The sequence below is a fragment of the Panthera tigris genome, chromosome A2, assembly GCF_018350195.1.
Source record: "Panthera tigris isolate Pti1 chromosome A2, P.tigris_Pti1_mat1.1, whole genome shotgun sequence".
Lineage (NCBI taxonomy): Eukaryota > Metazoa > Chordata > Mammalia > Carnivora > Felidae > Panthera > Panthera tigris.
In genome coordinates, this window is record NC_056661.1 from 75,947,472 (window position 1) to 75,959,750 (window position 12,279).

Consider the following 12,279-nt stretch of genomic DNA (forward strand, 5'->3'; position numbering starts at 1 on the left):
ACCCTACAAGACCTGCATTCCACAGGATACGACACCTGTCATTTTCTAAGTAGTGCATTTATAAAATTGGTGTCACTCTTTCTACTCCTGGATTTGATGCTTGTTTTCCAAAATAAATATCTGTATACCCTGGCCATTAATCATAAAAGGATGATAAGGTTGTTTTAGAAGCTGTAAATTATTAAGAATATCATAGCCCTCTAGCCTGTGTGTTAACTCACACAACTCTGATAACACATTCTTGGCTTGGCTTCATTTTTAACATAGCCTATGTGCTAAGTAATGAAAAAAGAGAGACAGGAAGAGAAACTCTTTAAAGATATTCTTGCCTAAGAGTTACTTGTCTTTTTAAAAAAGAGATAAAAGAGCTAATTGATTATTTTAAGTTTAAAATAATGTTTAAAAACAGAAACTATGTATTTATTCATTTAAAAAATTGGGATTTGGGTGGCCCAAAAGAACACTTCTATTTATAAAATGCTTTTTTACACCTTGCTTTTTCCTTCTGTAATGCTCTTGATTATAAAATATATATATTATATAAACATATTTATATATCATAAAATATAATAAATTAATATAAATATAAAATAATAAATATAAAAATATATAAATTATATATTTTTTAAAATATGCACTGAGTCCAAACTGAGCCTTTTTTGGCAGAAGAAAAGGCTTTTAGGTAACAAAATATTTCACTATTATGATTGCCAGGTGACATTTATAGAAAATTGTGCTGATTTCCACCCATCTCTAGAGCTCATTTTTGGCATTTCCATGTCAATATCCCGAGGGGCTGAATAATGCCAAGCATATGAAAATAGGATAACTGATTGAGAAAAACCATGTCTTTTGGACAAATTTGGTTTCGTACCAGTTTCCATGCAGACACAAGTTTAGCCTTTGTGTCTCGGCACCTAAGCCTTCATACACTCTGATCTTCTCTTCAACAGAAATGATTATGATTCGTAAAGCTTCTCAGAATGTCTGTATCTCACGATACAGAAAGATGTCTAATGAGGGTTGTCTTGGTGTCACCAGTTGACCCTGGGACTCAGTCTGTGGAAACCTCACGGGCCATCTCTGCCCACTCCACACTACACGGTAGGGCAGCTGGCAGATGGCCATAGCCTAGGAAAGCCACGTCTGATCCTGGATGAGTTGCAATCCCGGCTGATTTCATTCACTCTACTACATGTTTTTCCTGTACAGCAGGTGAGGTGATGATTACTAGGGAACTTCTTTTTAGATAAGGTTGTTGTGGCTAGATTTCTACACAAGTTAAGCACACCACTCCTTACTTATTGTGATGAAGCGAAATCTTTATGGTAGCCTGAAACAACTCCGCATTTGCATGAATTGGAAATAAACCCTTGCACCTCATGCATTCGTCACGTGGTGATGGATTCCTGTCATACATTATCACACTTAAGTGAATCCAGCGATGTACTGCTCACCTCGTGGGTCTCAAATGTCAGCTCGTGGTTACACGGTCTGATGTCATGTGACTTTCTCAGGGCAACCATGCTGCTTACTCCAATAAGACGTGATTGAAATCGAGGTTGACTGAGAACCAGCTTGGAATCAAGAAATTGTTAGTTTCACGGTCCACTCAGCCATTACCTTTGATTCCTTTAGGTATGGCACTTAACTTGTCTGGGTCTCAATGTCTTTCATCTGTAAAATGATACAGTTGTTCAAATATTAGATGATCACCGAAGGCTGCTAGTTCCATGATTTCTAACCTCCTCCACGAGATGTCTACTCACAACTTTTAATATGATTTGAGGTTCCAGAGCGGTACATGGCAAGTATTTGGTGACTGGCCTCATTATCACTGTGTTTACATTCATTTTATTTTACATTTACATTTATCATATTTCTTTGTCATGGTGTTGATGCACATGTGATATGTTTGTGAAGCGTTTTCACATGACTGTCTTTAGCGTATGCCTTGAGTTTCTCAGAAGAGAAAGACTTTTCTTTGGGCCTATTGAGCACAAATCTGTTGGTTCGTGTGTGAAGACAAAAACATTTGTCACACATATAATTACGCTGATGTGGGAGATGCCAAGGGAAGGTTCTGAGGGGTGTCTCAACTGAAAACACAATTTAGTCATTTTCTTTTTTACCAAGACTGAAAGTCCTTAAGGACAAGCCCACAAGTGAAATCACTTTCCCAAATACCCAACTGCCCTTTGCTACAGGTACGGCTTTATCCTGTGACTTCTTGACACTACCTCAGAATTTTTTCCCTTTGGATTCTTTTCTACTTAAAAAAAAAAAAAAAGTCGTTTAGTTTTTTGGATGTTACAATTAATGAAAACAGTTCCAACTATTTATTCCAACAGATGCCTTTTTTTTTTTAAATAATACATTTAAGTGTCATTCTCCTTCCTAAATCACCAGGGTCCCTCCTCTGTTTTGCACCTTCTGGAAGTTTTGAGCTTTGTATTATTTATTGATTCTTATTCTTTTTCGTTCTGAAAACAAATTAATATGCTGATCACACACCGACGCAGACAAAATTAGGGTTATTACCAAATGTAAATGAATTCCATTTATGATTTGCTCATTCTCCAGCGTGAGGCTGAAACAGTTTCGACATGGTGGGCTCTCAGCCAGAGGGTTTTTCATAGTGCAAACAGGGATGGAACTTCAATGGCCAAATTTGATTTTTTTTTTCCCATAAGCTGTAACCTTGTGCCCTAACTCCAACTCCCACCCCCAAGCAGTTACCCTCTGGTGGAAGCCTGCAGCTTGCTTTGTTTGTTTCTTTAATTATACAGACAGTAGGATCTGCACCCTTACTAGCATATAGAAAAATCAAAGAAACAATGCAACCAACCGTGTAAGTATTTTTTTTTTAATTATTTAGATCCATTCCTTTAAAAAACCAGAATGACCCTAGGTCATAAACCATATGGCCATGGTACTTGAACTCATAGCATAAATGGAGGCTGTCTGCACAGGGATCTTGCCATTCGAGTAAACACGATCCTGTTGCAGGCATGCTAACCCGTGCTCCTAAGGCTTGAGTGATACAAAGGTGTGTCGTGTGTGATTTGCTATCTGCTTCCAATGTATTCTGCTCACAAACGTAAACTGGTATGTGAACAGTATAAATTGTGACGGACTTTTAGAGGGAGTGTTTGGGTCACGAAGGTCAATCTAACGGCAGTGTGATTTGGAGGATGGTGACCACAAGAGAAACCGAATGATCACAAATGTATCTGTTGTTGCTGAATTTTAACTCAATAGACATTCATTGGGTCCCTCCTGTGTGCATAACCCTGAAGTATTACTGAAACAAAGGTCAACTCCTTCAAATTCATTCCTAGGGAAAGAGAGAGGAAGAAAATATATAATCTAGTGCTTTGTCTGACATCATGAAATTCATTAAGAAGGAATGAAAATTTCCCAATGTTAGAATTCTGGGAAATTTTCTAAAATGCCCACCTGTCTTTTATTGTTATTTTACAATGAATTCATTCATTCATCCAGTATTTATTGAGTGCCTACTGTATGCCGGGCTGTGGGGATAGTAAAAACAATAGAATGTTAATCTCCCTAGCTTATAGTCTAGCAAAGGACACGGGAAAGTAAAAGACCAATCTGAGCACTGTGGGAAAAGTTCTATGAAAGGGATATAACTCAGGTATCGGGGAGCAGGGGCGGGAAGCCAAGGCCAACTGGGTGGCACGGAAGGAGGGTAATGTGAGAAGCCTTCCCAGAGGAAGTGGTGTCAGAGATGAGTTTTGATGCTATGATGTGACCCTTTCTTTCCACTGCTCAACCGTCTTCATTCTTGGCCATGAGTATCAAAAATATATTCTGTAGCTACATGTGCTATGTTATGGCTATTTTATGACATATTTTGAGATTTGTTTAATCTTTGATGTCCTAGGCTAAGAGTTCACTAACATCTGATGCCTCCTGTCCTAAACATCTCTCATAAAACGTGATAGAATATTTTTAAGCTTTGACTACTGTGTAGCTAAATAAGTATATGGCTTTTATTTTGTTTTTTTAATTTTTTTTAACGTTTATTTATTTTTGAGACAGAGAGAGACAGAGCATGAACACGGGAGGGTCAGAGAGAGAGGGAGACACAGAATCTGAAACAGGCTCCAGGCTCTGAGTGGTCAGCACAGAGCCCGATGCGGGGCTCGAACTCATGGACCACGAGATCATGACCTGAGCCGAAGTCGGACGCTTAACCGACTGAGCCACCCAGGCGCCTCAAGTATATGGCTTTTAAATCATCCCCCGTAACCTCTAATTCGTCTCATTTGGGACAATTCCCTTGACATCATGTCAAAAACAGTTTGTTTACTATTTCATTATAAAATTCATCTTTGAGGGGCACCTGGCTGGCTCAGTCAGGAGAGCATGCAACTCTAGATCTCAGGGTTGTGAGTTCAAGCCCCATGTTGGGTGTGGAGGCTACTTAAAATTTAAAAACTTTTTTTAAATTCATCTTTGAGTTGAAAAGCAGCAAGTACTAATACAGTGCTTCAACATGGACTTGTACCTGAGTTGTATCCCTTTTGTAGAACTTTTCACAGTCATCACATCTGGAAACTTCTGAGTTGTGTGTGTTACACAAGGTATTTCTTAAAAAGAAAAAAAAAAATTTCTCTGAGGTGGGGGCCTGGAATGGAGAGAGGAGATGTGATGGCAGATAGATGAGTACTTATATTTTGGGGGCATAAATCACGTGCCAGTACTGTTCTGGTGCCTCGTACAATTTTTTCCCCCATTTAGCCATATTCTAATTGAAGTATGACATTACATCCCACCACTTTTTTTTTCCAGTTTATTTGAGAAAGAGAGCACTTGATCAGGTGAGAGGCAGAGGGAGAGAGGGAGAGAGAATCCCAAGCAGGCTCCACACTGTCAGCACAGAGCCCTGTGTGGGGCCTGAACTCACGAACTGTGAGATCATGACCTGAGCCAAAACCAAGAGTTGGACCCTCAACCGACTGAGCCGTCCACGTGCCCCCATCACACCACTTTTTAAAAACCAGTCTTAGGAAGATGTTGAGCTGCCTTTGAACCGCTTTTCCTAGAAAGACTCTGTTTGTGGATAGAGTACTCCTCTCCCTTCCTTCTCTTCTTTCAAGCACAGCCCATGTTGCTATAGATTTTCTCTCATCCACTATGATCATTAAGCTGCAATGGATGCTTCTAGGGAGTTCCTTCTTGGCTCGCCATTATTCATAACTGATAGGGACTGTTTGTGTAACAATCCAAATGAATCAGCAGGAAGATATTACAATTAATAAAAAGAGTTTAGTGATGTTGCCTGACACAAAATTAGGGTGAAGTCGATTGTATTTCTGTATACCAGCGAACAGTTGGAAAGTAGGATCTGAAAAATGATCTCAGCTATGATAGCATAAAAATATGATGTAGGAATAAAGCCAGCAAAAAGATCGCCCAACTATTTCAGGGCCCTGTGTTACAATCCACTGACTGATTTGTCTGTGCCTGCACCAAAACTACACTATCTTAGTACTATAACTTTTAATAAGCCTTGATAGCTGATAAGTCAAGTCCCCCAACTTTGTTATTCTTCTTCAAGAATTTTTTAGGTATTCCTGGCCTTTTCATTTATACACGTGCAGCTGAGAGTCAGCTTGCCAAGCAAGATCCACAGAGAAACCTGCTGGGTTTTTATTGGCAGTAAATTGAATCTAAAGACCAATATAAAGAGGGTTAACGTATGTAACGATATTTGAGTCTTCTTGTCCACCATTATGGTAAATCCCTCCATATATTTAGCTCTTCTTTAATAACAATAAAACTTTCATTTTCTTCATAGGGAACTTAAAACATTTTTGTTGGATTTGTTCTTATATACTTCATATTTGTGTGATATAACTGGAATCGTTCTTTTAAATTTCATTTTCCAATTTGCAAGCATGGGAATAAAACGGACTTTTATGCTGGTATTGTATTAAGCAACATTACCAAACTCTCTTTTTATTCTAATGGCCGCCTGCATATTCTTTTGGATGTTTTACATACGTGTAACCATACCAGTTATGAGTAATGACAGTTTTCTTTCTTCGTAATAGTATACCTTCCATTTCTTTTTCTCCGCACATCGCTTAGTACTTTCAATGCAGTTTTGGTTAAAAGTGACGATAGTACACATCCCTACTATTTCTGATACCAAACAGAAATTGTCAACACTCAATCAAAGTGTTGAAACTCAATCAAAGATGGTGAAACTAAGTGTCTTGCAAATACCCAGGACATTCAAGATACTGCTCTTCCTAGAGTATCGACATTTTTATTGTGAATGGGTGTTGAATTTGACCAAACACCTCTTCCTGAATCTACTGAAATGATCATAATATATTGTTCTTCTGCGAAAATGGAAAACTATATGAATTGAAGTTTTAATGCTGAAACAAACTCCCATTCCCTGGAATAAACCCAACTTGGTCATGATATGGTATCCTTCCAGTAGATTCCCGAATTCCATTTGCTCTTGATGTCTTTGGGATTTTCACATCTCTGTTCCTGAATGAGATTAGCCTGTAATTTCACTTTCCCCAAGTGTTCTTGTAGGTTTTAGGTATCAGGTTATACCAGATTCGTAAAATCATTAAAGGAGTGGTTCCTCTGATCTAGCAAACTTAACATGTCCAAAACTGAACCACTGATCTTCCGTCCCAAACACGCTGTACTCCCCAGTAAGGGTAATTCGATCCTTTCTGTTACTCAAACTGAAAATCCTGGTGTCCTCTTTTTCTCTCTTATTCCATATCAAATCCATCAGAAATCCTTTTGGTGCTACTTGCAAAATATGTCCATTATCTAGCCACTTTCTGCCGCCTCGGTGTTCCGCTCTTGTCCAGGCTCACAGTCCAGGCTCCTGTGTTTTTGCCCTAGTCACCTCGGCCCCCTTGAGCAGGGGTCGGCAAACGTTTTCTGTAAAGACCCCACTCGTAAATATTTCAGACCTTACCGGCCACAGGGTCGAAGCTGCAACTCTACATGTCTGCTGTGGGGAGTGCAGAAGCAGCCACACACAATACAGAGGAAATGGCGTGGCCCAATTTTGCTGTAGGTTACCAAGGCCCGCCCTCCAGGCTAGGCTGTTCCCAACACTGATGACTGTAATCCTTTCAAACCCTAAGTCACCTCTTGTCACTCATGTGTTGAAAACCTCCCAATCGCTTTCCATCTCACTCAGAGCTAAAGACAGAAGCCTTCCAGTGTCCCCTGGAGGGCCCGGATCTAACCCTGCCACCTTCTACTTTAGCTCTTCTCTCTCTGTCTGTCTGTCTCTTTCTCTCCCCTTCCATACCAGCCACACAAGCTCCTCCCAGTTCCCAGAGTGCACCAGGCTTGCTGCCGCCTCAGAGCATTTGCACTGCTTGCTACTCCTGCCAGAATGGCTCTCCCTCCACCTATCCACCTGCCTACCTCAACTCTTTTAAGTCTTTGGTCGGCTGTCACTTCTAATGAGGCCTTCCCTGGATACCCTATTTAGCGTCAACCTCTACACCCTCCCCTGACACCTTTCATCCTCTTTCCTCAGTTCCGTGTTTTCCATAGCACTAATCACCTTCTGACACACTATGTAACCAATATTTCAATACGTTATTTTCCATGTTTTCCCCTAGTAGAAGTAAGCTTAATGAATTCAGGGCTTTAGTCTGTTTTGTTTGCTGCCATATCCCCAAGGACTAGAACATTACCAGTGTAGGCACTCAATAAATATTTATTAGATATATGAGTGGTTGAATGGGTGGAGAGGTGGCTGGATCAAAGAAATACCGTACTGTGATCCTTGGAACACTAGCTGTCTGAAGTAGAGCTTGGAATCCAGGTGACAAAGACCTGCTTATTATTGAACACTCCAGTGGAATTAAGTGCCTCACCAAGTCATGAGCAATGTTTCACAGGAAGTCTTCAGACAAAGCCTAGAGGTTAATGACTACAGATGTGCACGTTATTACTTGCAGTAGATCGGAGACGAGCTGCTCTCTCCCCTGAAGTGCCCCAAACACGGGCCACCCCGAGGTCCTGTGATACCTCCCCAGTTGTTGATTAGCAGTGCGGATAATACTGTTGGTTCAGTGTGTGACGAGAACTTGTGTCTTGTTGCAACTGCTAATTTTCAATAGCAGACACCAGTGTCCTGTTAAGCAAGTATAATTTTCCAGTCTTGAGATCTGCTTCTTGGAGAAAGACTGAAAACCCCGGTAGGCATTATTGGCCAAACTGCCAGAATATTTGTGCCTCTTGAGATGTTTATATCTTGCCTAGAAAAAAGTCACTGTCAGAGACAGAGTGGGCGGTAAAGCCGTGGCACAGATTTTTGGGTGGCACAAAAATTGCTGGGTGAAATACTACAGCTGAGGCAGCCTCTTTTTGACCTGAAGCCTCTTCATTTTTACTAATATTGCTTATGTCTCCTCTTTGGCCTTGCATTTTTGCTCCTGGAAAGGAAACAAAATGCTCTCGTTGCCTTCTTTCTTTTTCTTTCTTTTTTTTTTTTTTTTTTCACACCCAGTGTTCCCTATTAAAGAGTAAGTCACTGTGTGTACCTAATTACACGACCGGATGGGCAGGTGTTCGAAAACCTATTCTCCAACTTCCAGATGTTGTGCTTAGGGATTTAACAGAGATGTAAGAAAAAAAAATCGGGTTCTATAATGTGTTTTAAATTATGAGCCTTAGATCCCCATCCAACACAGATAGGCTACGTAACACAATGGGAGAAGAGTAGACTGAGATAAAATGAGCACAGCAAATATTTGCTTTGACATTTTTTGAATCACTCATACTCCTTAGGAATATATTGACCTGCCAGTAATAGTACAAATGTAATGCTTTGAAGTGAAATTGCGTCTGTCTCCAAATTAATCAACCTTTACCTATTAACTAAAATTCTTACAGAAAAAAAAAATACTGTTTACTATCAGTATAAGGATTTTGCTTTTCTTCTTAGGCTATTTTCACTTGTTTCTTCTGCATCCTTTTAATGGAATGTATAGGTCTCTTGAAAGGTAAGGTTAAAGTTTACAAGTCTGGCCTGCACTCGATAACAAAATGATTCAAAAAGCAGGATTTTGCTTCCTCGTGCTCAGAAAAAAAAACAAATGAAAAAACCCTCATATTTCACACTTAACCAAAATCATGCTCCATTCATCTCCAAGGAATTCAGAGATCTCACACAGTTTAACCTACTAACTATTCTACTTGCCATAAGCTTTCGCCTTCTTTGAATTCAAAATAGGGATGATTTTCAACTTTTCTCCATTCTCCCTTTGTTAATGCTTGTGACTGTTTCTGAACTGCTTCCAAATCAGGAGCGAGAATGTATCATTGACATTGACATGCGCAGCGAGAAGCCATCCGCCTCCTGAAGGCTTCGTGATTAAACCATTGCTGCACCTGATTTTCATCCCAACCACATCCCAGTCATTGGAGTCAAGCTGACGATTAGACTTGACTTGAGAAGCTCAGGACTCCGCGCGCTTTGTCATAACCTGCATGCATGACCCGTAAGAACAAAGCACTTCGCCTCAATGCCAATCCTGATGAAGATGTTTTCTCTGTCTTCCAGTGACGCAGAAGACCACAAGCCTTTGAAAAAGGGCAGTCGAACACCTTCAGACAGGACGGTGAAGAAAGAAGATAGCGACGATAGCCTAGTTGACTACGGAGAGGGGGTGAACGGCCAGTTCAATGAGGACGGCTCCTTTATTGGACAATACAGCGGTAAGAAGGAGAAAGAACCCGCCGAAGGAAACGAAAGCTCAGAGGCACCTTCTCCTGTCAATGCCATGAATTCCTTTGTTTAACCCGCAAGCCCTTTGCCAATATCCCATTTCTCTAGAATGTTCATCCTAAGCACTTGTTTGTCTGCCTTCTCATACTATGAACTCAGGGGCAGACAGTGCGTGTTCTGCCGTGTGTTAATATTATGAGAACAGCTAAAACAAGAACGCAACTCCGTCAGATGATTTGTTAATGTGAACTGCAGTGCAAAGTGCATCCTTTGTCACTCAAAATAGGCATCCTTGGTTTCCGCAGAACTGATCAAAATAACACAGCCTCATCAACGGATCGTGTTACTTCCTCTTCAGGACACAGTTCAATATGATGCATGAAATAATGCTACACACTTAAAGGAACACCTGTGTATGTTATTAAAACATAGTTGGAGACTCGGTCTATACTATCGTCGGCCGAACCCCGAAATATGAATTCCGTTTTCATTGTCAAGAGTGTAACTGTAGTATTCTCTAGAACTTCAATGTCTTTGTGGACATTGTTGTGAAATTGGTGACTCTGTGTCTAGCTGTCTAGTCTTTTTGGGAGACTGTTAGCAACAGGATGTACAGTATATACTTGCTAAATGAGTTAATTGTGACAGTCGCATTTGCTGATGCTTTACTGAGACTCTGTTACCGGCCTTCGCTCCTGTTACTTCCTAGCCTTCTTAACCCTCCGGGTGTTACAGCAGTACAGTGTTCTACTTTTTACATTCATCTCCGCGTTCAGTTGTTTTTAGGCATAAGCAATGTGTATTGCAATGCATTTTGGCACTTAGGCCAGGCTGAAAGAATCAAAAACGAATCACTCCACTTAAGTTTCAAAAATGACTCCAGAAAGCACAGGGCAAGAGACACGTACAGTGCCTTCAGACAACAAGCATTCCATAACATGCTGCCTTCTTTCTCCACCGGGACGGTCGCCTCGGAGTCCCAGCTTACTGTCAGTGTCCAAAAGTAACTTTTCCAAAGCAGAGACCATGAAAACCGCAATGCTGAAAGAAAGGGGAGGTGAAAATGAGATGAATAAGACAGTTTATTTTAAGGAGCATTTCCCCGTCTGTATAGACAGAAAAAGCTTTAGCACCAACTGGAGCACATGATGATTCGGTGGTCTTTTATGGTTTCTGTTAAAGTCAGTTCGGTCAGAAGGCTGTCAGTTGGGTAGAGAATTTTTGTAAACCATAAGCTATCCCCACACCAGAAGCATAGGACAGTATGCCAACAGGAATGTTATTCTCCGGGCCTTTACGTAGGGGGCAACTTTTGAAACTCTCTGCAGCATTAAACAGCGTGTATGCAAATTGCTAGGACACATTTCCGAATCTCAGAAATCTGACACGTGCTAACGGGGCCAACAGTCAAAGGGATTCCACCCGCAGTTTCAGACATCAACATACCCATTGTACCGTATCCATAAACGAGATCTCTCAAATGGTTTACCTCCAAATATGAAGTCCTCTAACAACCTATGGTTGAAGGAATGCTCCGTTTCATTTGCCAATAAATTGGTTTCTCATAACTTGCATCAAGTTTAATTTTAAGTGAAGCTTTTTATATGTAGATATTTTGTTGAATTTGTAAATATACCTAAAGTGTAGATGCTATATGCATAGAGGTGTTACAGACAAATAAACCTGCAACCCATGTTGATGTTGTACTGTATAAGAAGTTAGCTAATTAATACAGTGCATGGGATTGGAAAGCATTTACTTAAATACCTTGTGGGTTTTTATTTTCCCTTTTTGCTGTGAAACTGAAATAGTGATCTATGCTACATATTGACAGCAAGTTTCTAGAAATCTTCAGAGCTTTGCCTGTGGGGCTCAGTAGGCCTATTTCCGGCACGTTTGCTGTTTATAGGTAAAGCACAATTTGAAGTAATCCCAGGTAAAGATGGTCCTACATAATCCCACGCCTCCATGTTCGCTTCTCACAGACCAGCCGTTCTAATGGAAATACAGAAAGACGAACCAGGCTTGCCTTGGCATCAGAGAGCACAAAGATAAAAGTTACTTTACATTTGCCGATGTCTGGGAGGGGGAGGGAGGCGTTACAAGTACAGTTTTTACTCTCCCATCATGGTAGGCGCGAAATTTATCTGTGCATGAAGGGGTCACTTCTGTAATAGGGCAACAGATTTTGTATTAAAGATTAAATGTGGTTTTAAAAGTCCCTCTCTCTTTTGTAATCAGTCATGTTCTTCGTGGAGTGTGAATGTGCAGGTCTGTGTAACGGTACAGGCAGATGTGACTGGATTTCCATCAAAAAAACACAAAAATCACTATTAAACAGTCTTGATCTCTTTGTGATCTTTAACTTTTTCAACCATGTATTTCCTAATGTTTTAAAAGAGCGCAGATTTTTATTTTTACTTTTGAAAGGCCGTTATAGGCACAGAAAATGAAACACAAAACCAAACACGGTATAAAACGAAGCTAATAAAATAGGGGCGTGCCAAAAAGAATTTGAATGG

General features: G+C 40.3%; 1 protein-coding gene across 5 annotated transcripts in view; it reads left to right on the plus strand.

Annotated features, from left to right (window-relative positions):
• Positions 1–12,027, plus strand: part of NRCAM (neuronal cell adhesion molecule) — a 282,657-nt gene extending 270,630 nt beyond the window's left edge. For 4 of the 5 annotated variants that reach the window (XM_042964240.1, XM_042964247.1, XM_042964254.1 and 1 more), the window contains one exon: positions 9,593–10,152. In XM_042964240.1, coding sequence (XP_042820174.1) covers positions 9,593–9,830 — 238 coding nt within the window. In that variant the 3' untranslated portion in view covers positions 9,831–10,152. Of the gene's footprint in view, positions 1–9,592 lie in introns of all 5 variants that reach the window. The other variant, XM_042964235.1, reaches the window with a different exon arrangement.
• Positions 12,028–12,279: the final 252 nt, after the last annotated feature.